Source organism: Cheilinus undulatus, linkage group 4, assembly GCF_018320785.1.
Source record: "Cheilinus undulatus linkage group 4, ASM1832078v1, whole genome shotgun sequence".
NCBI classification, from domain to species: Eukaryota; Metazoa; Chordata; class Actinopteri; order Labriformes; family Labridae; genus Cheilinus; species Cheilinus undulatus.
Window position 1 is genome coordinate 6,429,480 of NC_054868.1, and position 27,681 is coordinate 6,457,160.

A 27,681-nucleotide genomic window follows, 5' to 3' on the forward strand; every position below is an offset into this window, starting at 1 on the left:
TCACACTGACTTTGATTTTATATTTTTATATACAAACATGAGGGGGGTGGGGATGATGTAGCCTGTTTGAATTCAGGAACCAAAGCTTTGGATGCATGTTGTTCATACTTGCTGGCAGCGCTGATAAAGAATACCAGAGAGTTTCCAAACGCCTCTGAAATATTTGGACTCATATCACATCAGTGTTACATTAGAGGCAGCTCTGTTGATCCCTTACATAATAATTATGCAATAAACCTCCCTGATATTAATGGCTGACATTAGATTTAAGAGTTTTAACTTGTTTCTCAGTTGGAAATTCATCACCCAGGAATGAGTGAAGTAATTTTTCAGTGTTGGTTTTAGATGAAAACAATAAAATCTAAGAACTCTCTGAGGGATAAAAATCTCTTTGAAGTAGAAGAAGACTATTAACCTTTGACCCTTGTTTTTATTCAACTTTTGGATCTGATTGGCTCATCCAAAGTTTTGGAAACAGTTCCCAACGAGGTGATTTTTTAGTTTTTTTTTTCTTTAAAGTAGCGACCAATCGATTGGTTGGTGCCTAGGTGTGATTTGGTCAACCAAGTTTTTCTTTGGTTGACTGCAGGCCTAGTTCCCATGTCGTTTGTCTTGCAGTGTGCAAAGGGATACAACAGCCGACCACAACCTGACTCAACCTGACCAGCTGCTCACAACTGGCTGGATAGAATTCTTGCATGTTTGATATTTTGGTTGAATGACTCCAGACACTCCCACAGGGAGAGCAGAACCACGGGCAGCATTTTCAACTTGTCCTTTATAAATTGTCAGACAGCTTTTTAAATCATCCTGACAACAGCAAGAATGACTTTTTAATGTTCCCACCTGCTATAATAAAGGTGATGAACGAGCAGGAAATATTCCTACCTGTGGACCTCCAGTTGACAGTGATGGTGATGTGGGTTGTGTGTGTTTGTGGGGGATAGAGAGAGAGGGTATGACTAGATACAACTTAAACCTCAGTATATCAGACTTTTCAAATGAAACTCCACTGATTTTTGTCACGGTCTATCCCAGCTTCACTCGATCAATGTGTGCACATATGTTGTGCATGATGGTCATGCGTCGTCAGCCATTAAGAGTGTACTTTCAGCAACAGCTGTCATAGTTGGCTTGAAATTGCACAGTGTATGCCCGGCTTAATTTGGCCATAAGATGTCAGTATTGGAATGTAAAGAAGAATTGCTATAAATTCTATCATTTGCAGACGTTCTTTATTGTTTATAGTTGTGTAGGAGCAGCAGTTCGTAAGGTAATTTACATTGCTCTAATATACATTACACAGCCAATTCCATAAATAATTAACCGAGAAAATAATTACCAGTCATCCATTTCAGTTCAATTCAGTTCAATGAGCTTTATTGCATGGGAACATGGCATTGTTTAAGCACTGTACAAAAAACAAATTTTTACATTAACTGAAATAAAGATTACAGTTTTATAATTGTATATCGAAAATCTAGGTTCAACTTTACTAATAAAAGATTGAAATTGGAGTTTACATTTGGTATTTGCAGATCAGTAGGTGATATGCAGTTTATAATTTTGCTGCTGACAGCTTGAGGTTTTCCTTCAAAATCTTCACACATCCTTCTCTCTTCATGATTCCTTCCACATTTGAGATTCCCAGTTCCAGACATGCTGAAGCATCCCCACAGCTTTATACTCCCACTACTTTACTGAAAAGACAGTGTTTTTTGAGTGATACGCCTCTCCCTTCTAAACAAAAGCAATGTCTCTATGGCCGAAGAGCTCTAGTTTGGTCTCATCTGACCAAAGGACATGCATCCACAATGCAGAATCTTTCACCATCTCCAGTAGGCCAATGTCTTTGGCATACTTCAGTCTGTCTTGTTGGGGTCTCTTCTGCAGAAGTGAAGTTTTTCTTGGTCTGCAACCTCTCAGTCCATTCCTGTGTAGGACTCTAGTGATTGCAGCAACAGCAGAAAAAAGAGGAGTCCCACCCTGAGTCATCAGGGCACTGATGGGATCATCCAGTCAGCGTGGTTGAAGAGGAGGAAAGGGCCAGAAACCACTCTTCCTCATCTTCAACCCTCTGACTCCTCCTCAACCCTGGTCTAGTCTGATCCCTCACACCTCTCCAGCAACCCTCTCCCACATGGGTTTTCTCAGGGTAGATGCACCTGAGCCGAAACTCTGGGGTTTAGTTTCTCTTTAAGCAAACACAGCTGCTAACATAGATGGCTACACTGGTTACTTAAATGAAGCTCATCCTCTCTGAAGTGCTGCTAGTGTCCTCCACATGGGTTCAGCATCCTCCCCCATGTGGTGTCTCTGGTCAAGGTCTTGGGCGCCTGGTGGCTTTCCCTTCTGCGGCCAGTCCTGGATAAAGATCCTCCAGGGACTGTGGGGAGCCACCGCTCACAGACATGCAGTCATGACCACCCACACACATGCACACCACACATGCATTTGATTCATGCTCCTCCCTCTGTCATTCACACACACCACAGCAGCCTTAGGCGACAGTGGTAAGCAATGACGGCTTTTAAAGCACTCAGTGGCTTTCTTTGACTCTATTTAACGTGAACTTTATTGACTTGAACACACACACAAGACTCTGGTTTGTGTAAATTGTAAATAAGAAGACATGTTAACTCTGAAGAGATATTTGAGTCATGGCTGAGGCTTAATTTCTAAAGTCTTTGAAATTTGTATTTCATTTAGATCTTTTAAATTGCTCTTTGGATGTATACACTTATTTACAGCAATGTTATTTTGTTATTGACGCTTTTTAAAATGTTTTGACACTAACGTCACGCCCGCTAAAACTTTAATTAGCTCTGAATAGGAACGTGTCATTCAAGTTAAAGTTGTCTCCACCTAAAAGTGGGAAAGGCAAGTTTATTTATAGAGTGCCATTCATAAAACAGAAGCTCAAAGGGCTAAACAGACTAAAAGCAAAAATATGACCTCATAAAATACAGAAGCCAAACAAAGATTGATAAGCAGTTGAATCCAAAATAACACTCCTGTCTCTTCTTCTAAGATGACCTTGTATCTTCTTGCAGTGTATGTTGACTTCCCAAAGGCGTTTGATTCACTGAGCAGGGATGTACCGCAGGATCCCACCTTGGCTCATCCAGGTTACACCAGCCCTATAAGGGTCTAACGGTATTTGTACTTGTCCTGACCCGTGATGGTTCAGTGCATGCAGTCCCATGATGAATACGTGTGAATCCTCACCCACCAATATAGGTGGCAGTCACACTTGTGCCTGTTAGCTAACATCTTTAAAGAACCAACGAAGAAGAGGAAGAAGCAGGCAAAACAAAAAACTACGGATGAATTTAGCTACGGATGAAGTAGAAGAGGAAAGTGAGACAAAGACTAATTGCTTCTTCTTCCTCTGAACAATTTCTCCAGGGTGTTTTTTAAAAACCTCTGGATGGGAAAGCAGTGAGTGTTGAGGACTTTAGCAATGTTAATACATTCTAAAGGCAATATGTGGATGTGCAGAAGTAGAGAACAGCAGCTACAAGAGTGTATTTAGATGCTGTTAAAATTCCCCATTTCATGAGCTTTTCTGTGGTCCTTCACTGATGAATATAAGCTATGCTTTTGTGCAAAAAACACACTTTGGCCACTTTAGCCTTTAAAATGCTCTTTAATAACTATGTGACAGCATCACAGCATGCCACATAAACCATAAATATGATGTCTAAAAAGGCTCTGAAATACACATTTTGTTTTCATCATTATGTTGCATTAATTTTATAATTCTAAGGAGATATTAGACTGTTCATTTCTGTATCATTTTTTATTACGAACTTTTTTTTTTTTCAATTTATTTTTCTTTTTTTTAATGTTTTATATACCCCACAACTATTACAGGTGGTTCTCACACTAGAAGGATCAAACTGTAAGCTACACTACTGTCAGCTTATAAATGAAAGAAACCCAGAATAGGGCCTATAAATGTGGGTCTTTATTTTCCTTTTTTACCAAACCGTGACCTGAGAACCTCTGAACTGTTACACCTCTACGTTCCTATATTCTGGTGCAGAGTGCTGTGTGGTGTGGTGGCTCTACCCCTGACTTCTTCACAGTTGATTCTGGGGTGAGTCAGGGATGTGTCATAGCTCCTACACTCTTCAGTGCCTGTATAGACTGGATCAAGTGGTGGGTAACAGGGGCAATGAACTGTGGAGTGTCATTTGGTGATAGCCAGATCACTGATCTGGACTTTGCTGATGACCCTGTGATCCTTGCAGAGAAGATGTCCTTGTGTAACTTGCTGAGTGAAGAGGCTGAATCGTTGAGACTACACGACTCCTAGACCAAAAAGACCAGGGGATGCCTTGATGCTGCCATTAAATCTGTGTCTGTAAATGAGAGCGTGAAAGTTGTCTTGGACTCGCACATGGGGCGATGGGTTCGCTGGGCAACACATATGTGGCGCTCACGGTATCTACACATGCATACGAAAGTCAGTGTCTTTGCCTCTGGTCATCCTAATCTTATTATACTTGTGTGAGGCCTGGAGTGTTGTTGTGTGGAGTTGCACTTGTGTAAAAAAGGTCAACCTCAGTCACTAACAGCTGTGTAGATCTAAAGATTGCAGCTAAAATGTGAAAAAAAAAGAGTTTAATGCAAAGCTTTAAAACGTGTTTTGTTAAAACTGCAGACCAGGAAATTTATTATACAGGATTTTCCTTTAGAGGACCCTGTTATAAAATTTAAATATGTTCAATTAACGGACAGATGATCTGGGCGTGAAGTGTATTTGCTTGAAAACAAAGGTCTTTTCATGGAGCGTCTGTGTTTGGATGAAAAGCTTCAATACGACACCTGCCACTGAGGGATGAACATACAAACGTTTGTGTGAGAGGCTCCTCCAAACCCTCGCAGGATTTCTTCTTCATCCCTCTCATTTCATCTCATCTAACCTTGACATGATTCATGTCTGACTCTCTCTCCCCATCAACATAGAGCCTGAGAGGGCGAGCGACAGAGCTGAGGACGTAATGATGGAGAGAGAGCGAAGAAGAGAGAGAGAGAGAGAGAGAGATTATTCAAATCCCACCCACTCCCCCTCCCCCTCCTCCCTGCAGCATCCCTCCCTGTGTGTGCTAGTGTGTGTGGCGGGTTCACAGAGCTCTGAAAACAGCACTCAGGCAGTGTGTTTGTGTAACGGCAAACACGCTCACACGCCTCGCAGATGTGTGTAACGGCAGAGAGGACAGGCTGATCATCAGCAGTGTCAAGGATTTTCTCTCACTCACACATTCAGTACCACCTCTCGGTCTCGTTTCCCTCCATCTTTACGGTTGGATGATTCACAACCACCTGGACAACGGTGAAGCGCGCAGCTTTTTTGGCGCCATTTTCTCATCTTCTTCTATTGGCTGTGCAACAGAAACCTACTCTTTTTGTTTTCTTTCACACTCTGAAGCTGTAAATCGATGGACGGCGAGCAGCTTTGACCCATTCCCCCTTTTTTTGTTTTGAGTGCTTCTTCTATCTTCTCATCGAAGCAGATATTGGATTAACAATCTTGTTTTTGTCTTTTTTTTTCCTGACTTTCTCTTAGAGTTATGAGGCAAAAATTTTTCTAAGATCATCTGTTTTTCTCAGATTTTTGCTTCTGCCGGGATTCAAAAAGGAGTAATATTTGAATTTCCCAAAGAGCTCACTTCAGAGGAAAATTACACTCAAATATTCTTGCATGGTGTTGTTTATCCAAAGGAAATAATATCCTTAAGGTGAGATCTGCATCACTCGACGTTTTGACCACAAGAAGTAAAAGTAGGTCAGCGTTCCTGCAGCCCCGGACTCTGTGAGAGGAGCATCAAAGGATTAAGAATTTAGTGTTTTTACGCCCAAAGTTTTATAGACTTTTGGATTATAATCAGAGACGATGTTATGGTCTCCCAGACTCTCGCTGTCCAACTTCCACGTGAAGCTTACGGCCAAAGGACTCTTCCGAAACCTGCAGCTGCTGTCAGGATGCAGGAAGAACACGATGGTGTTCCACGCAGGTCTGGATGTTTCCCCCCACCTCCATGCCCTCCCATCATCATCCCACCTTTTATAGTTTATCCTTCCAACATATTCATCTTAAAACTTGTTGATCCAAACAAGTTTACACCAACCAGCTCATTTATCCATCATCTTTCCCCTCTCATCCTCATCTTTGCTGTAAATCATCCCTACAGGCCTGACGCTGCACCGTCCCTCATCCTCCATTGAAGCACGTGGCAGGGTGGGGTTTAAATCAGATGCTACCACACCCAAACAGAGCAGATAATTGTTTAATTTGAGCACAAATCCTCTAAGAGTAATTTTTGCAATTTTTTTTCATAACATTAAAGTCTTGAATTTGATGCTGCCTCACAAGCAACACTGTGCTAAAAAATATTACCAGGCTTTGCATGCATCCAGAGACTTTAATGTGATTCTAGTAAAATAAAACGATATTGTCAACTGTTTTGATATCAAAGCATCAAAAATGGAAGTCCTGGGATCCTAATATAGGATTATTTATTGTTTTTAATACCCAAAAATTGTTGGGAATGTCATTCCCGCTATCGATGCAGTAAAAGAATATTTTGTTAAACAGACTTTCTATGACTAAAAAAGCTCTCATTTCTATCTTCAAAATCACCAAAACCAATTTGATCTTGCAGAACATGTGGGCTCTTGTTCTGCTGCTGCTTTTATTGTTTATTTTGTCTCACAAAGATTTTGTGTTGGATGTGGAGACGCTGTTTAAACCTCAAAAGATACACAACTAGAAAAATGAATCAACCATCTAATCAGGACAGTAGTAGAGCAGCAACTCTTGTTTTTATTTCGGTGTTCAATGACTCTTGGCAATTTTGGTGTCTTTCAGTGGAGTGCAACAGTGACAAAAGGTCTTTTTTCTGTAGCAGGCAGAACACCGCAATAACACATTTTAAACCTCTATACAATTCTAGTTAAATCAAGATTCCTGGATTCACCAGAGACTAACATGGAAGTATGAGTCACTCAATATTGAGAACTTTCTCACCTTTAATCGATATATCGCAGACAAACTTCTGCACTCTGTCTATAGGGATATTGGATTATTGCCAGTTTCTATTATTACAACATTTACAAATTCATTTCAGCTGATAGCGATATTGATTCTCGTATATAAATATTGTTCAGACCCAAAACCTCTGTCCTTAAGACACACTTTAAAGTTTAAGGATGAAGGTAAACAAAGAGAAAGAATTCTTACTAGACTACTAAGACAATTTGCTGCCAAGCAGACATTTTCATATATTCCAATATGGATAATCAACTTTTAAGATATCTGTTGATACTGAAGTTATGCTCTTATAATTGTGCATCCCTACTAATTGCACAAAATTATTTTTTAATAACAGTGCCTTTTTTCAGTCAACGCTGCCTTTGACTAAGAGAATTGCTTATCTGTTTTCTTTAAGATTTAGCTCTTTTTAGTTCTGCACAACACTGGTTTTCAACTGGTCGATCAGGGCCCAAAAATGGGTCATGAAGCCATTTTCAGTGGGTCGTGAGAAGCCACTTTAAAAGGCTGAAAAATAAAAACTGTTTGGCAGAAAGTACTACTGGTTGAATACCCTTCACAATACAGGGCTGTTGAGTATGTAACCCATTGAACTTGCTTGCATACTTGAAGCTTCATGAGCCTTACTGTGGTTTCAGCTGAGGTTGCACTTTGTTTGTTGGTTTGTTTGAGCTGAGAAACAGCGGCTAACTAAATGCATTTGAGATCAAATATTTTCCATGCCATTTTAGTTGAACATAGAACCTCTTCTTTGTTGATTTTTCTCAAAAAATGCACAAGAATAGAATTAAATTACAGAAGGGCTGTCAAAATATTGAAACCCTTTCAATACACTTTGTCATGTCAGCATCTCTCTTGAAGTAAAATAAGTCCACCACTGCTCCTTAATGTCTCATTTCACTTTAAAAAACTCAGACAGCTCAGTGGATGAGTCAAAAGTCATCGGCACCTTGTGTTATCAAACATTAACTTTTTACTATCCCCATGTTTCCTGAACAGTAAACAAGCTCCTCCATGGTTAAATTAATGTTAAAATCCTTAATTGGCCTATAAAAGCAGGTCTGTATCCAAACAGGGAGTCAGTAAGACACTATAAAAAATGACACAAAATAATGTTTATTGCAAAATAGTGGAATTTTAAAATGTAATTGAATGGATATAAGGCAAGATACAAAAATTCTGAGATTAATTGCTATTAGTTTTATCATTGTTTTGCCAGCCCTAATTCTGAGTGGTTGAAAATGTCAGAAACGGGTCCTGAGTGTAGTCAAGGAAGAGGATGCCAAGGTTAGATCAGTTGAGAACCGTTGCTATAGATCATTAAAACAGATATTTGTCATTTTAAATGTGTAGTGTAAAAAAAGATTGTATTAAAAATGTTGACAAACCTACTTTGCCTTATAAAATATGACCAAGTATTTGATTTTTGTTTACTTTTGACTCCACCAACTCAAAATCTCTGCCCTGCTCTTATGGGTGTGGTCGCCTGTGAGTATATTTAAACGTTCATCTTCCTCAGCCTTTTTTGTGAGCTGTTTCGTCAGTAGAGGGATTTAAAGGCTGACTCCAGATCAGCCTTAAAGGCCATCTCACCCTCCCACGCCCCCTCCTCCTCCTCCTCCTCCTTCTTCTGTTTTCTTGCACGGCGTTGGCAGCCATTGTTGCGTCCATCTCTCCTCCTCTGTGGGGGCTTTCAGCATTGTTGCAGACCGGCTTCCACAGCCGGCACTCACATATCTGCTTACAAAGGGGCCGTCAGTTGTCTTAATGTGTGTACACAAGTCCTAGTGTTTGTGAGTGGAGGCTTTCTGCACGAGTGCTTGAACAGTGGCGTGATGAATCACCGTGGCTGCCGGCTCCCTCACAGCCGTGATACCCACGCCTAAAGGGGGCACCGATCACGTGACGCACACACAAACGTGAACCAGAAATAGAGGAGGCTTTTACTTATTCAGCCATTAAAAGGCTTCTCTCTCTCTTTCTTTGTAACACAGCAGCAGTCCGTACTCTCTTAATGGTTTACTTCTTTTATACGGGATGTTACTCTGAATGTTTTTGCTTTCAGGCGTTTTATTTTGAAAGAAAGGAGCAGTATAATAGAGGTGATGTCAGGAGCATCGGCCTGCCAAACAAACAACCCACATGCTGTTTTTTTACTAATACTTAAGTTAGCATACTGCTCATGTAGTACACCGTGTACTTTTTCAGGTTGAGTGTTTCTGACAGATTGTGTCGTCTCAAATCTAACAGGACCGCTAACAAACCAATTCAGCTCTATTTATATAGCTCTTTAAACACAACACAGCTGATCCAAAGGTATTTAAAAGCATAGACAAAGTAGAACAAGATGAAGAGAGCGAAGGAAGTATTAAAGAGAAGTGACCAATCAAGAGTGAAGACAGGTTAAGATTTTAAAGAAACTTGATGAAATAAGTGATCCCACATCTGATATTTTAGTTGCTTTTTCAACTTTCAGAATTCAAAAAAGCCAAAATATCTGATTGACTGTGCTGTTACTGTTTAAATTGAAATACTGTATGAGCTGAATCTGTGTCTTCTCTTCAGAGACCACTGAGGTTAAAGTTATCCAGATGCCCTTAAAATCTTATTGGCAGCAGTGAGGAAACCATGTGGGTACTTGGAATAGATGCATTAAGCATTTATGAGGAGAATCAGCCCACTTGCACTAAAGTAAAGCAACTGTCCTTGACAATGAGTTAAAACTCAGTGACAGTGTCAGCTTTATGTTGGATGCATGCAGTGTTAGCATTGGTTTAGCTTCTACGTCAGCTCTGCAGTCTGACATAAAAACAAACTGTTCCAGTAAACCAGAGCTAAATGTGTAAATTCCTCAGAAAAGCTGCTTTAGGGTTTAAAAAAATGTTTGCCGGCACGTGATGTGTCAGAGGCTTAGGGTAAGACAAAAACATCCACTGCCAGACACTTAATCAGAAATCTGTTCAATAAGTATAAAGGGTATTGATTATGCACATGTAAGATGTGTATTTGAATGTCATGAAGCTGGATGAATCCTAATGAGAGGCCCCTGAGAGAAGATATTTGTTTAAACAGTAGAGGAGGTTAAAGCCAAGTGAAACTACACGTTTTATGCACAGTTGGTCTCCACAGTCACTGTCATTTTCAGCACACGGCATCCTTAGGAAGCACCAATCAGAATTAAGAAGGGGTGGGACTTGCAATACCAGCTTTGACAACAACAATGGCAACAATTTTGACTTCATTGAGAAGGTTACAGGTCTGTAGCAGCAACAAATACCAGGACAGGATTTCCTCGCCTTATGTTTCCTTGGTGGTGGTATTAAACCTGAATAAAGACAAAAATGAAGCACATGGAGCTGTTAAAAAACGCTGTTTTGGATATGACAGAGCAAAGAACAAGTCAGCTTTTGAAACCAAACAACAATAAACGCTGCAGAGAAGAGCCCTGAAACTAAGGCTGCAGGCACCCTTAGAGCCTGATCCAACACTCAGGCAAGAGTCTTTTCTGGCAAATGTTAAAAACACAGTTGGAACAGGTTAGCAAGTGTACGTGATTCTGCCATTGGAACAACTTGCCCATATACACAGTGGCAGAAGAAATCAAAATGGGAGAGGTGGTAACAACAGCCTTTTCAACTTTTACCCTGCACGATCTAATATGCTATCAAACTATTAATATAATCATCATATATGATGACAGTCAATACATTTTTGTTTACAGTTGTTTTTCCAGGTATCAAGTCATGCAGCCCCTCTTCCTTCCATCACCGTCACAGTGGTCTTGCTGATTGATTGCATACCTCCATTTGCCCTGTCAATCGGAAAAGTCACAACACAAATTCGATTGCTTAATCTGAAGACAGCCGTACCTCTGTATTTGCCATCTTCGTTCATCCTCTGGGTTTAAACTCTGCAGCATTTCTAACATGTCTTGGCTAAATTACTCCTTAATCTGACAAATCATTTGATCATGTAAGTGCCTCTCTTTGCTCTTTCATGTTCAGCTGCAAATTATCTACAAATCAGCCCATGCTCTGCAGGCATTTTTTTCCGTGTGTGGTTATTGCTCATAGAAACATGTTCCTCCTGTTTATTCAGCTCAGCCTCCACACTCTGCCATCATGATGCTTCTCTCTGAGTTGCACTGAGTGTATTCCCGCCGGCCCATCTGAGTCGAGCAGCACGTGTTTGGCTACAGCGTGTTTGCTCCGTCTGAGCTCCACAGACCCACTTCCCTGCTGCTGCTTGCCATCGTTTTGGAATATAGGTTACAGCAGGCTTTAGTCACCACGAGCGTGCACACAAACACTCACAGAAACGCGTGCACGCTGCACAGCGGTTCAGCTGAGGCTGGCCACTCGTGCAAGCTTTAATCTGATGTGGAGGTTTCTGTTTTTCTCCTCAGATGAGGGCATTAGGGGCTGAGTGCGCTGGAATATTCTGGTAAATTTGAGCCGTGGTTATGTTTGTGAAACTAGATAGAGATGTTCCTTTAGTAGATCGAGGACACACACGTGGTTTTAATGTTTCATACACATCTGGAGTGTCTGATCTACAAACCTCATTTTGACTTGGAGGCCAAATTCTGTTTCATTTTTCAATGAAAAGCAGACGGTGGTTCAATTGGTTGGAAGTATTTGTATATTAATGATACAGCAGTTGTTTAACCTTGTCTTAAAGAAGGAGCAAAAACTAATCCTTTTTGAGTCAACATCTGCTTTTTGACTCTTTGGTCTCTGTCCATGCAGCTGAATCACCTCTATGATGATAATTACTCTCCTTTCCTGTGGTTTTGTAGCGCTCTATTTTATAACCTCTGCTCACTGCAGAGTTACCCATTCATAAGGTCATAAGGAGCCACTGGGTTTGTTTCTGACTGTCAAGTCCATTTGTGGCAAACCTTTAAAGTGTAGCCAAAAATAAAATGCAAATGAAAGTGTTTCCATGCAGAGTAATGAGACTTGAGACCCTGTAAGAAGCAGACGGATTTAAGGCATCTTCTAAGTTGGATTAGTGTTGGTAAACTGTGCCATTTGGCCTTCTTAAGATGGCCACAACTTAGATGGAGAAATATAAAATTTAGGTGCAGTCACAGCTGACAAATGAGAGCAATTTTTTTTGCCCTTAAATATCTACATTTATCAAAACAATGGCTACCTATGTTTTTTTTTAATCCTTAATCTAATCAGGAAAACTTCATAGAGATTAAAAATCCTTTTCAATAGTTTAGCACAGTTAACAAAGTCACAGATGGCCAATGAGCAGTCATACGAAAAAGCAAAAAAAGCAGACTGAAAAACATGCAATAATGAAATAAATGCACCTTATGAAGTGCAGTTTTTATTGAATATATTATTTGGAGAGAGTATGATGGTATTAAGATATAAATACCACCCAACCCTAATGTGGGTTTAAGAGTAAAAATCAAACACGATGTGCATGTTTTTAATCTGGCTACCAGACCTAGAGGCCAAAGATGTCAGGAGGAGTATAAACTTCAGCCTCTGCTGAACTGAGAAGAACTCAGAAAGATGCAAAACAAACCCAAAGGTCCTTTGAACAACTAAGAGTGACTGATATTCAAAAATGTAAAGAGTCCAAAATAATCAGCATGACCTAAATTATTACATAGAGATGCAACATTTCCACACAGATGCATACATAACTAAATACATGGACAAATGGAGCAACGCCTAGGAGCGAGCGAGGAGTAAAAAAATTACTTAGGTTGTTGCTAGGTGACAGGATGGTCTAGCTTACATGTAAACGGGTTAAACAGTGGACAGACACACTTGTGAACAGTGACATGTTCCACTCTTGTTTCCATGGTGATGATGATGTGGAAGCTGCATCTTCAGAGCAGTGATGATAAAAATCTGTTTGTTCCTGATCATCAGCAAACTGTGAATGTTTCCAGTCCTCTAATGTTTCAGTATTTGTTTAGGTTCTGTTGCAAAATCTCTGATGATTGAAGAAAAAAGTCTTTGTCCTGAGGTTGATGTCCTCCATCAGTGTATGAGGACATTTCACAGCTATAGTAAGGTTGATCTGGTCTGAATAATAACTTATTTATTATGTCACCACATCAAGTTTGGTCCGTTGTCACACAGTAGCATTTACAAGCTAAGCGGACCAAAATGTGTGATGTGCAATGCTCTTATTGGTTACAAGATGTGCAGATTTCAACAAAATAATCTTAGCTGATACTAATATTGATATCAAACTTTAAAAGTAGTTAAGACCAAAAACCTCAGTCCTCAAAACACACAATTTAAAGTTGGAGGATAAAAACATGAACAAATTGCATGCCTTTAACACACTCTAAGTGTGAGGGATGACGAATAAAGGAAAAAGACTTCAGCTGTAGGTCTGTTAATCCAGTCTAAAACTCCAAAACATATTTGTTTATACAGACAATATTTACAGCTGATATAGCCTGAGTTTATAGCCAAATTTCAGCAAATTTTCATATCTGCCAAAACTGATAGTTCACTTTTTGTAGATATTATACCACTAATTTTGTGCATCCCTATTAAATACTATAGGTTAGAGTGTTTTTGATTGTTGGAGATATGCTGTAGAATATGTAAATAAATGTTATTCACTCATGTGGGCAAAAACTGGATGTCTCTCCTGCTTAAGTAGGTGATCCCATTGTTTTTTGTTTTTTGTTTTTTTTTCATAGGGTAAAGAATATTGTTCTCATGTTAAGAGAACTAACTTCTGCACTGAACAAGCTCATCTAAAATGTAAATCAATAAATGAAATCATGAAGGACATGACTGTCAATATGCTCAAGACTAAACTAACTCAGCTTTTGATAGCACAGAATAAAGTTTCAGTTTGTTTCTGCAAAGCTTCATTTTATTTTAGTTTCAGTTAAAGTGGGAGTATTATGCCTTTTTTCAAGGCTTTACATCATCTTTCTGATACCCACGTAGTAGCTTTACATGGTTTACAGCTCAAAAAACTCATGTTTCTCACACTGGTGTCCTGAAAAACCCTCATTTAACCTCTGTCCGAAATGCTTCGTTTTCGCTGCTGTCTCTTTAACACCCCCGCTCCATGGACCTGCTTTCCGCCGTTTGGCCAGGGGCAGAACTTAAAGTTTTGTACCTGCCCGCTAATGTGGCTAATGTTGTTATGCTAGTAGTTGAAATCTTTGAATGAACCGGTCCGACTGAGTAAAATATGGCAAATTTTGATATTCATCTGTACGTGTTAGACCTGGAGTCTGATCCTGATAGTTTGGAGAGAGAGGGGGAAGAAAACCAGCAGTGAAGGATAGAGCAGGACGTATCTGTTTGGTAAGTGTTTAATTACTGTGTTTCAATGGCTAAATGGCTAAGAGGCCTTGTGGAGTCGGCCTGTTCTGTTTTGACGGCAGCACGGACGGACCACAAACCAGGCAAGAGATAATATTGCAATGACCTCATCAGTTCCCTCCCTGTTCGCTCCATCGAAATGTTGGAGAGATTTTCAACAAACCATTTTCATCAGTTTACATGCTAATTCCAAGATTACTGCCACATACGTTTATCTTGCGGTTTGAAAATTTGCATACGTGGAGTATGGACATCCAACATTGTGACTTTATATCTATGTTTTAAAAATCAGAAAAGTATAATACCTCCTCTTTGACTAAGATTATTTTTTATTATTTAAGTAATTTAGTGTTAGTTAAATATAAAAACCTAAAGAGTAAAGCAATGACTGTCTTCCTCAGCACTGTGTCTGTCTACGTTAGTGGCACATCAAAAGAAGATCGTGTGTGTTAATTATTTGATCTTGGATCCTGTTGCTTCACCAGAAATAGATGAATAAATTTAACATAGTCTACTTGGGGCTGATGCCCAAGTTTAGTTCATGTGTGGGAAACGCTGGATTACATTTGTAACATTTCTTGGAAATGTAGAAGCCTGATAACCTGACACACCAGATGGATGTGTGAAACACATCCATCTGGGAAACCACTCATACAGAGCGCTTGGGAAAGGGCAGAGCCTTTGAGATAAAACTCTTGAGTGTGACTGGATGAACGTTCTGTCACATCTTTAAGGGCCAATTAGAGCAACAAAACACATGATGTAGCCGCCAGCGAGCTGCGCCCCTCCCGAAGGATGAAACTCCATAGAGGACTGCATAGCACGAATCATGATGACTGTAGACATGTCAGTACACGACTTTTGTCATTTTTGAAAAGAAAACAACTCACTGTTGTTCTTTGTTCTTCTTTTAACGAAGAAATGTTGTCAAGTTCTGATAAAACTTACGCCTCTTGTTGCTGCTTGCTTACGTCACGACTCTGCTATGCCCAAAAGTTCTGCCCCTCAATGCTGGTTGATCCTGTCACTTTCTTACCAGACCCAAACAGTTCAAACAGGAGCTTTGCAAGATTGATTTGCCAGTGAGAAACATGGAAACGGGCGTATCCATCTGCTTTGCAATGTTAGAAGCCTGATGGGTTGAGAGAAAATGCACAGATCTGTCTGTGGCCTGTAACGCGTGCTCACTGGAGACGGTGGCTGGTTTAATTCAAAAAAGCTCAATGCTTTCTGGAGTTAGGTCGGATTGAGGTTGATTCTTATTCTTACTACAAATAAACAACACCATGGTCTGAAGAAAAACACACAGAGACCCACCTTTTCAGTTATCTGGGTAAGGTTGTTTGTTTTATACCAGGGTTTGAAAGGCAGATTTTACACAAGTATAAATGAAAGGCACCAACTCTGCATATGAACAGACCGAACATATTACATGTTTTATGATAAACTTGTATCTTGATTTTGAAGATGCTCACAAAAACAATGAACTATAAACAAAACTAAAAACATGTGAATGGGAAAAGTCAACTAATACAGCCATTTCTTTCACAAAATAGAATAATAATTTATTATAAAACATAGTAAAAACTCTGGTGCTAGATACCATACAATACAAATGTAACTATTCATTAAAAGAAGACAAACATTTACTGTAGCATACAGTGCATACAATAAAAGATACAAAAGAATACATGATTCTATACTTTATGACCTTAAAAAGAAAGTTGTTTCAGGTCCCAAACATGCTGAGTGATTACTTATCTTAGTTTTAAGTCACCCAGCTGGTTATTAAACTTAGCGTGACTGACTAGCGGATGCAAATTGAACCTCTGCTAAAAATGCAGCCTATGATCAACCATCCTCTGTTGGAATCTGCCTCGATGAAACCGGATGGAATCATAATTTTGTTGATTTCAATCATCTGAAAACATCAGATAAAGACGATAATGACGACTACCTGCAGTGAGTGTGATTGCTGTGCTGTCTCGGCTCATCCTGCTCTGCTGGCACACTTTTTCATCCTGCAAACACACATACAGACGAGTAATCCTGCGTTAATCCATCTCTGAGGAGGCCATGTTTAATTTGACCAGCAGGACACGGTGGCACAGAGAGATGGTAGGGTTGAGCCTCTGTCAGCTGACTTTATAAAGGATACGTCTGAGTTTATGTTATGACAGACAGATCTGCATCACGTCTTAATCTCATTTAACCTGAGGTTCTTACTTTATCTATGTCAGATATATGAAAGATTAATTTTAACATTTGTTTTTACCTGTTCTGATCATTGGGGTATTTATTATTTCAGTAATGTACATGATATAGTGATGTCCCCTGGTGAATATTTTAAATTTTAATGAATCCTAATTTTCAACTGTCTTTAGTTGATTAGACTGAAGGTGAAAACGCACTTGGTCATCTTTGCAGCTTTTCATGAGATGAATGTCTTTACATAATGCAGTGGTTTTATGAGAGTATAACCTGAGAACATGAAACCCTGTTTTCTGGATTGAAATAGTGCTGAAGGTGGCTCCTACAAGATGCCACTTGTGTGGTTTGTTCACTGTTGTTTACATCAGGTTAAAGAGCCTTACAGCAGCATGGCGATGGCAAATAACCAAAGCCACAGTGGCTACTAGTAGCAGGAGGCTGCATTACAGTTTAGAAAAAGCATTTGACTGTAACTGTAGGCTTAACTGGCTAAAAATCTTTAAACATACGGTTAACAATCTATTAATTATTATGTTGACCACTGAGGGAAAGGGTGTTTAATTGTTTAGCTTACAAATTGCATGCATCACATTCATTATGGTGTTTTTTTTATTTTTTATTTTTTGCCTGCTGCTCTCTATGTTTCAATATGTCTAGAATGCAAATGAGGTCCATTAAAATTGGGTTTGGCTGGGTTTCACTGCCTGAAATATAATAATAGAACAATTAAATTAAACCAGTGTTATGTTTCAGTATCAGCCTTATTTGAACGGCTAAAGTCGACTTGCATTCATACCTTTTTTACTTTCTTCTTGTTACAACTAGTAAATCCCTGTTGTTTTCTTAGGACCTGTTTTTTATGTAAAAAAAAAATGTCATGTTCAAGATAATGAAGCTGTTTTTTCAGTGACAATCAGTTAGGTTCTTGACTTAAAAACAACAGAAAGTTGACCATTATCATAGGAAAACAAACCTTTTTATCTGTCAATAAAAAGACACATTGGTGTCCATGAGGAGATGAGAGAGGAGATTTGTCAAAGTGATTCATACTTTGTTTAAAAAAGCCCCCACTCCTTCTGGTCCTCATCCTGTTCTATCTTTCCCTTCCCTGTCTGGTGAAAGATGATCTGACTAAAAAGCAGCAGACAAAGAGTGATCATGAGAGTTGTTCAAACTGTAATTTCCTTAATTCACAGATCAAAATTTTCCCTTTAATCAATGCATCCCTTTTTCTAAATTTACAGTGTTTTATAAGATAATTGCCTGTGTAATTGCATGTAATAGAAGCCATCTAACTGAAAGAGACTCTCATGACACACTTATCTGTCTGCTCTCGTGCTGTTACGTGTTGTGCATGCTAACTGTGTCGTTTCTCTCTCAGTCTGGGCTCAGCAGCTCTGCATGACTGCTCTGCAGACTTCAGGTACAAACCATCATCATCACCTACACTCTCACACAGAAACACACACAGAGACGCACCAACCCTCTCAGATGTGCTTGTGAGCTTTATGAGCAGCATCTTCTCTGTTGTAAGTTCATAAAGGCCCAGCTTTGGGTTACACCAGTGCTTCTGGACCTGAAATATAGCCTGTTCTGAAAGCAGGAGTTCCAGCCTCTGGCAGAGTTGAGGCTCCTCTAATATTTAAGCTTAGATCATTTTAATGCAGGCTAAAGTAATAGCTTAAATCCTACACCTAGCTCTTAGTAATGGTTGTCACGTTGTTTTGTTTTGAGACGTGGAATAACTCTGAGGATCAGGAGGAGCAGTGTTTAAGTGGCTGTTTGGTGTTAGCGCTGTGATATTTTACATGCATCAAAAGCTCATACCTGAGCTGAGATTATTTAAGCCATTTAATAATAAAGTAATGTTATGTTATTCCTGCTTTCACATCTTGATATGAACGTTGTTATATTAGACTGGCTGTAGGCTTAGGCCAGGGTTTACAAGATGGCCACATTCACTTTCTTTTAACCGCCAGAGGGCCAGACTGCAACAACATGTAGAGTAATCTCAATTCAGCATTTTTTGATATCTCTGTTCAATTTGGAAAATTAAAATTTTAAGTGCAGTAAACAGTAAAAAGTTTTACTCGAAGTAAAAGTATATTTTCTTACATTTCTACTCTTACATAAATGCATTCATCAATATTTCATGAAAGGATTTTGCAGAATCAACCACAACCAGTTAAATCAACTAATTTTTTGCAAGGAGCAAAAACTATGCAATAAGGCAAAGCTCATCAAAGAAATATTTCCCCTTTTAGTTAGGTTGGACATTGCTACACATCCAGCAAAGATTAAACGGCCTGGTTATAACTTGCTCTTGTGTATTTGCCACACCTAAAAATGGGCCTTTTTTCGCATTGACCAAGCACTTCTGCTGCCTGACTCCAGGTAGAAAGGATCATTCTGAAATTAAGATGTGAAAGCAAGCTGATACAAAGTAGAGCTGGCAGTTTCCTTCATGTTGTTGGATATACCAGAGAACTGCAAAGTATGACCCACCCTACTCCACCCCTGATTGGCTCTGCTGGATATTCTTACCCAATCAAACAACTAAGGCAATAAAAAGTTTTACTCAATAAGAGGCAGAGTAAGGCAGGTCATGTCTTTGCCATCCTGGGGGAAAACTGCATCATATGACTGAATGATGTTAATCAGAGGGGATTTAGAGGACTGAGAAAGAAGTACATACTATACGGGCGTATACCCCTGCTGTACACATCTGCTTATGTTTCTGGAAACAAAGCAATGATACAACTCCATTTACAGCTAAGCTAGTTTCAACATGAGATTTAGTATTGACTTTACACCAGAACTGAAGACTTGAGCGCAGATGCTACACCAGGCCAAACCCATCATACAAGATTTCCCTTTAAAAGACATATTGACATGAAATAGAACTGGAAATACAGTTTCTAGTCTTTATTGAGAAAATTACACACATTTATATAAAATGGTAGGACTTTACACTGTTTATCAAGTGTTTGAGAGTCCATCTGAGGCTTACATTCATGCAGCCTGTTCTCACCTCAAATTTCAGCACCCTCCAACATTTTCACACTTGGTCATTAAAAAAAAACATTTTGTTCTACCAGTATCAGAGTTCAAAAGCATTAAATCTGAGTCTTTATGAATATACTGAAACCTCTTTGGTGTTGAGGAGCTTTTTGACCTGTGTGTGGTTCAGTAAAGCATGTTTTTGTAATGAACCTCAACTAAAGTCATCTATACAAAGAAAAACGCGAAGAAAGAGAGTGTGAAGATTCCACGTCCTTAAGAGTGATCTGGATGTTTCTGTCATTAGTTCACTCATTGATTAAAAGTGTTGTTAATGTGAGATTGACAGCTTTTAATTCGACTGTCAGATGAACTAATGACTTTCTCTTCACATAATCACTCTCCTGCTGAAGTTCACAGCAGTCAAATCCATTTTAATTATGTTCGACCTTTTCTTGTTCCTGACTTGGGGGCTTGATTCACACACATCAGGCATACACACTAGCATGTTCTGTTCGCTGGCTGCCAGCAGGTGGCGGTGTCTTTAAGTAAGTCAGTACAGCTTCAGGGCTGTGATGACCTCTGAACACACACACACTGCAGAGCTGTTTGGAGTCAGTGGAGTTTTTACATGACCCTTTTATGGAAAGTATTTTAAATTTGAACAAATACACTGTAAACCATTCACTGATGGGCTTACATTTTATCACAAATACTTAGATTTATTTCACATTATTTTATGAAGCATTAAATTCAAAACAGCCAAAACCAAAAGGGTACCAAATGATGCTTGCTGCTGAAAGATGTCAATATGTATTTGACAGTTTCATCTGAAAGCATCAAATATCAATCCACGCTTATAGATTTATTCCTACCTTTACAGCAACGACAGCATCATTGCACATCTGAACAGAATCTTTCTCACAGATCATTGAATTATTCAGAGGTTTGCACGCAGGTGTGATTCTTCAGAGAGCCTGGCTGTCTGTGGGGGAGGAGAGACTGTCTTCACAGCTCCATGTGGTGGGATTTCTGTTGAATTTTTGTCTCTGAAATTCATCAAATCAGTGTTAACTGTCAGATTGGTAGAGGTGAAGATTGCAGTAAAGATGATTTGATGGGTTTTCCAGCCTGAGCCATAAAGTAACTTGAGTGAGGGTCGTGAATGTCACAGAGTGGATCCCTTCAGGGCTGAACAATTTTGGAAAATAATCCTATTGCAATTTTTTCCCCCATTATTACGATTTAATATGAGATTATACTTAAATTCTTTTTTTTCCTAAACAAGGGTTGAACTTTTTTTTTTTAATATCTAATTCTGATGATTTTTACTCATATTGCAAATTGGATATGAATTGTTGCATTGAAGGGTTTTTATTTAAATAAAAAATACAAAAATGAAAGTAGGATTTTTTGTAGACCACTCTAAAAAGTGGCATTAAAATGATTGCTGCTGCAAAAAAGTTTAAAACTGCTATTTTGACACAAATTTCAGGTCAAAGAAATATTGCACCTTCTGCAATTTGAAAATTGCGGCAGGCCATATTGCAATTTATTCTAATTTTCAATTAATTTCCCAGCCCTAGATCCCTTGAGATAAAGTAATCTTTGTTAAAGTGTAAGGGGCTTTTTTTAAGCAGACACAGCTGTTGGATCTTTTGCCTCCAAGCTACCTGACTGATTTACAAACAAGTATTATTTACTCTAATAAAGCCCTGGAGCTTCTTGACATCTGATTTGTTAGATTCATTCTTGTGTTATTGTGCTGTTTTTGGACAAACTGTTTAAAACCCCAAAGTCACAGACGCCCTCACGGCTCACATGTAAGAGCATGTGGTAGAACTGGGCGGTATTCAATTTTTTAATGTGTCAAACCTTCTAAAATTTTACCAGGGTATACAGTATTACCACCAGGTGTTTAAACACCTCATTATGCATGCACTTGTCAGCGTGCATCCACAAACACTGCCATAGAGCACGTGCCTGTACAGGCACTTCATTCATTCCTAAAATAGTGACTTTCGTAAGGTGACATTTACAGGAGTGCTGGAGGTGATTTAAAGTTGCAGCATTGTTTTACTGTTCACTGTTTTAGGTAAACTGAGTTACATCAGGACAAAGGGTCAGATAAAGTTTCTATCTTACTCTCCCTCCATGGAGCATATGTGCTGTCTTTATCCTCCCTCTTCCCACTGATTAACTTAATCTAAAGGGGGGGATTTTAAACATTAAAAACACTGGGATGGTTTTAACTGCTTTTTTGTTTGTTTGTTTGTTTGTTTTTTTCACTTTTGCTGCAAGTAGCATGTGTGATGATTAAGAAATGTCATTTCTTATCACTGACCAACAACCAGAAAGAACAATTAGAGCATTTTTAAACTCACATTACAGCCAGTTTGACTTCGGTGAGGACCAAAGCTCTGCACCAGGCCATGGTGCACAAGTATTTATATGCACGTTTGCCAAATTGGTCCAACATCATTAACAGGAGGTCTGCCAGCACTTTTAAGGCTTCTTTACACACAGGTAATGGTGCTGCTGATGTAGACGGACACATATTCTTGAGGAATTTATTATAAATATCTGCCTGTATCAGATGTAAACAAGTGGAGTTTTAGGTTGGACCAACAGACATACGACAGCTGAAGTCATTTTTTTAATTCATCACTATTCCTTAAACTTTAAAGTGTGTTTCAAGGTCTGAGATTTAATTTTTTTATCCTCAAACTTAAAATGTGTGATGATTAAGGACTATAGTTTTAGGACTGAACTGCATTTAAATATCTGTATCAGTATTGGTATTGGTTAAAATGTATTTGTAAATATCGATCTATTGGATATCAGCAAAAGAAAGAAAACACCCAAGTCTACGAAAAACGCTAATAGAATAACCAGAGAGTCCACTGATGTATTGATTCAACATCTGCTGGTTTTAAATCTGTAAAAATAATTTCCAGGTTCCAGTATCTCAGATTTCCCCTTAAGGCTTTTATTCCTTACCTTTGAAAGACAGTGATGCTTTATTTCCTGTCAGCCTGTGATGCTGGAAGCTGTTGAGCTGACAGACAACCGATAAAAAGATGAACAGATGGAGGGAAACCGAGAGAGAGAGTAAGGAGATGTTTTACGGAGAGGGGGAGGCAGAGGAGATGTGTGTTGATCTCTAATTGCTCTGTGTCTGGTAATGCACTCCTTAATGCTCGCTCAGGGTCCATCACACTCACACAAACACACATACACAGAGACTGGCCAGCATTACCACGCAATCCCATGATGCATCAGCCTCCAACAGTCAGCAGGGCGTGTTCTCGTTTACCAGATGAGAGCAAGTGTATGAGTTGTTTGTGGTGTGTTTATGTTTGTTTGTTTGTTTGTTGTTGTTTGTATTGTTTATATTCTGTTTTTAAGTTTACACACATGTATTTTGGTTGGTGGTGGTGGAGTGTTTGTTGTTTATTGATGATGCTGCCTTTGAGTGTTTCTTCCAGTCTGTCAGTGGGCTGAGTGAGTCTACAGTGTGCATGTTTGTGCGTGTTTGGACACCATGTTGAATGTTATACCCACCGCCCGCAAACTAAGAAGTCGCCGTTGTCTTGCAGTGGACAAAAACAAACCTCGGGAAGCTCCGGCAAGACCCACCAACACCAGCAGCGGCTCACAGGGAGCAGCAGGAGCAGTGACTGCAGCAGGAAACAACCAGAACCAGCAGCAGCCTCCCCCTGATCTGGTATGACTCTTCTTCTTTCTAGATGTTAAGATGCAGACACTTCACAGGGGTCATTACAGAGGGAGATCTGGTTGATAAAATATGTTTTCTCTGACTCGAACTCCACACTTCTGCCTCATGCCTTTCAAATCCTTGCACTGTAGATGCCAGTGGCTGCCTCTAGTTCTCAAGTTTCACGTACATTATGGCTTGGTTTTATTTTGCTCTCAAACACTCATGACCTGAGTTTCAGGACACTTCTCACTAACATGAACTGTTGCTGGGTAACAGACTGACCCACAGTATTTTAGCTTCTTTCAGTGCTGATCATCAAGTTTGTTGTTTATCGTTTTTTAGGCTTAAAGTTTTCTTTTATTCAAGGAAAGTTCACAGAGGACTCATAAAAATAACAAAGTAATCTGTCACTAAGGGCAGTTCTAGCTGGAAATTGTTCAATCAAAAAAGATAAGTCATGTTAGTTTCTCCTCCTCCATCGTTGTCAACAAAGATATTAGAAGTCCTGCTCTGTGTTGATTTTGATTGGCCATAGGGGGAGAACTGAAGGGGATGATCTGGGTTCAGAAAGTCAAACTATTTTTATATTACTATTTTTGACCGAGAGATTCTTGTGTGTAATGACCAAAAACAGTTGTCATCCATTGTGTTTAAGTTAGGAAAGCTCAAATATTGTTAGTTCAACCTGAACTGAGAAGTTAAAATACAAGTAAAAATAATAGTAAAAATACAAGTAAAAATAATAATAATTCTTGAGCTACTTTTGTGTCCTGAAATGAGTGAAATATTCAGGCAATTTTTTTTTAAAGTAACTGAAATGCAGTAGGCAGGAATTAAAAAAGCCTCTATCTAAAGCCTGGACGAGCAGTTTCACACCCCTCTAGTGTATGGTCCGTTTCCACAAAGCAATCTGGTTCGGTTGAGTACAGTTTTGCCATGGTTTTGAAACACTGAGCTTCACTGGTTTATAAAGGAAAAGGGGCACTGCAAAGTTTTAAACACCATTAGGGAACACATCCCCTTAACTGCATACAAGTTGGATTTGACAGTAAAAGAACCACAGAATACAGCACAATGCCCGTTTATTTACATGTCTCTTTTTATTTCTCATGTTAAGACCACGTCCTCCTCTCATATTCGAGGGTGTTTTGGTAATAGAGCATATTTTTAGAGATATATACTGTTTTTGTTTAAATGACTGATGCACAACATTCTGTAGAATTACTCCAATAATACCGAGAAATCATCCTGAAAGAGTTGAAATGGCTTTACTGCAGCCTAGTCCACATGTAGGTGGGTATTTTAAAAACAGAGGTTGTTCCATGCATTTTGGCCTTTCAACACACACAGCTTTTAAAGTCACTGAAAATGTACATGTTGAATCACTCCTTCCAGTATGAAGATTTACAGAAACTCTGTTTACAACGTTTATGTTCAGATGTTTTAGAGGTTTGTTCTCGTAGCATTAAAGTGTGCACCAGTTCCCCCGTTTGCTGTCACTGCCTTGCGACTGTATCATTTTTGTTCACGTGGTAATGGCAGATGTAGCCGAACTTGTGCTGGTGTTTTAGGGCTAATTAGACTTTTTAAATGCTTAAACATTTACACACACAGTTGGTCACCCACTATGTTGATGAACAGAGATGCCTGTATGGATTGTGGAGGTCACTGCTGATCATGTGACACTCCAAAGACACAAACCCTGATGTTGATGCCGGTGGTTTTGGGTGACGCCTGGTTTGGGTTGGTACGGTAACTTTGAATGAGGCCTAGCTGCTTCTTCCTCACAGTGAAGGCAACTGTTAACATGGCATGATTTTCACAGCACGCTGGGGTGTGTTTTTGTTTGTCATGTGGTTGAAGATGTTTCTTGGAACATAGCATGTGTGAACCAGATTATTTGGAAGAAAACAGAGGAGGAAGACGCCAGCATATGTGTGGACTAGGCTTTAAACACATGCTTCTGCACCATCATTAAAATTATTATTTTTACTCAGTGTCTTTACTGAAGAACCGATGTGTTTGATTTGATTATAGGTACCAGACGTGGTGAATGCTAACAGACCCAACACACCAGTACCTGCAGCTGAAACCACCACCACTGGGTCAGGAACCACAGGCGCCTCAACTCCAGGGTTTAAAGCCAGAACAGGCTCTCGATCCAGCCCCAGAACTGGACCCCGCCTGCAAAATGCATCAAAGCCAGTCACAGCCAGCGCTCCAGCTGCTGTGGCAGACGGGACGGTGCAAACTAAACCGAGCCAGAGCAAAGAGCAGGTGGAAAAGAAGAACAGCCACCTGAAGAAGCTGCTGGTTCAGGGGAATAAGAAGGTGGAGGCTCTGGCTACAGTCATCCAACATCTCTTCTCTGAGGTACGGCACGTTTATATATCTACCTAGCTACCTTTTATACGTGTGTGGGTGATGTTTTGGCTCATCTTGGTTACTTTAAGTAACTTTTAAAGCACAAATCTGTTGGAAAGACATTTCAGATTGTGATTCTAAATAAAATCCAGAGGCCAATATCACCTTGGAGGGAGAAAAAAGGGTGTAAAGAAAACAGAAAACAAATATGATAGGTAAAGAAAATGTCTTCCAATCATTTTTTGAGTGTTTTAACTTTTTATCGCAAAGCTTATTTGTACCTCCATTTGGCTAGTATTTTTCTTTAAACCATCACACTTTTTTCTGATCATTTATATGGTTGATTTGAGTCATTACATTCTGTATTGAAGGGTCTTCTCTGCAGTAATACCCCTCCTCTTTAAAGGCTGCTGAGCTGGACGTGTTGCTACATGTTCATACAGTAATGATTGAGTGCTGCTTTAAAGAGTTTAATGAGGGGAAACAGTTATCAGCACACACTCCTTCCCCTTTGGCAGAATCAAAGCAAGCCTGTAATTAAATCCTAACTCCACTGTTGGAGGTGATGGTGTTGTTTTTAAAGGAGCTGTGATGGGGAGTGTTAAGGCAGCAGAGGGAGGCTCAGCTGAGCGAACATGATGCTGTTATTAACAACAACGGGACATAATGCCATGTGAACGTCCCGCAGCTGAACAGATATACTTTTGACTGTTGGAGGAGCTGCTCTTTATTGGCTGATGAATGATATGTCTTTTTAAAACTGTTTTTTATATTATTGGGGCATTTTATGCCTTTTATGAGACAGTGGATAAATTTGGAAACTAGAGCAGAGAGAGAACCTAAACTTGGCCACACACTTCAAAGACAACAGCCTGTTGACATGGGATCCCTGACATAACCACTGGGGTTATGGCTGGGCGATTCATTGAGTGTTAATTACAGTTACAGTTTTAGCTCCCCACAGTCATAAAAAAAAGATAATCGAGGCTAAACGATTACTGTGCCACATGCAGTGATGCACCCCTGTTGTTATGTGTGGGAGAAACCTGCAGCGTTGGGCCTTAATGTGCTAAATGTTCATATTTTTTGGTGAGCAGAGTTAAACAGTTGTTTAGCCGTTTGGGCTGCGATGCCCGTGTGGTAGGGGAAGTAAGATAGGGACATCTCTGTGCTTGCATGGTGGGTGGTGGGAGCTAGCATGGGGCGGTGCTGGAAATTACTGTTCAGCCCTCTGGGGGTGTTGTGGGACTATCTGTACAAAACGATGACAAACGGGGGTTCATACTTGACAACTCTGGAGATGTGTTGACTTTTAGCTACCCATTGGTCTGCAAGGTTGACTTGTGGAGGCAAATTATAAGGATTTAACTGGGGTTAGGGACTTTCTAGCTGAGTGTTTATGCTTTCTGTAGAGCACAAGTATCTTGTTTACTTGAAATCAAAGTTTATTCATCATGAACAACACCCTCAGCTTAGCTCAATCTGAGACCCCTGACCTTGTGTCCATGCTGCTTAAGATACATGGAGTTAGAAACCGCTGTATCCCGAATTCACTGTCTACAAACTCTGCATCCTGTCTGTCATTATGTCTATGGAGAGACTCTAAGATACTGTACACTTCTAGTGTGAACCTCAAAGTAAAACACCTTTTTTATTTTAAGACTACTAAAGTTTTCTGTATATTTCTTAAGCTCATGTTTTTAAAATTCAAATGACATTATTTTCTTCAGATCAGTATAATAACCACTGCTGTAAGGTATGACAATAGCCTGTAAATGTGGAGTGATTGTTTTATTAAGTTAGTTGAGTACACATCTCTTCAAACTTTCCTCTGTAGAATCAGTCCTGATGAAATTCATACAAACTTTAGCTGAGGCTGCCTCCATGCAACACATGAGGCCTTATCGTTTGAAATTCACACATAGTTCCAGATGTAAAGTCCATTAGTATTCGTGATTTTGATTTTTGCCATGATCTAGCTACTGTAACTGAGATTCTGA

General features: G+C 39.5%; 1 protein-coding gene across 3 annotated transcripts in view; it reads left to right on the top strand.

Annotated features, from left to right (window-relative positions):
• Positions 1-27,681, top strand: part of LOC121508895 (microtubule-associated tumor suppressor 1 homolog) — a 129,248-nt gene that overhangs the window by 75,433 nt on the left and 26,134 nt on the right. For all 3 annotated transcript variants that reach the window (XM_041786028.1, XM_041786029.1, XM_041786027.1), the window contains 2 exons: positions 23,196-23,323; positions 25,355-25,690. In XM_041786028.1, the coding sequence (XP_041641962.1) occupies positions 23,196-23,323; positions 25,355-25,690 (464 nt within the window). The remainder of the gene's footprint in view (positions 1-23,195; positions 23,324-25,354; positions 25,691-27,681) is intronic.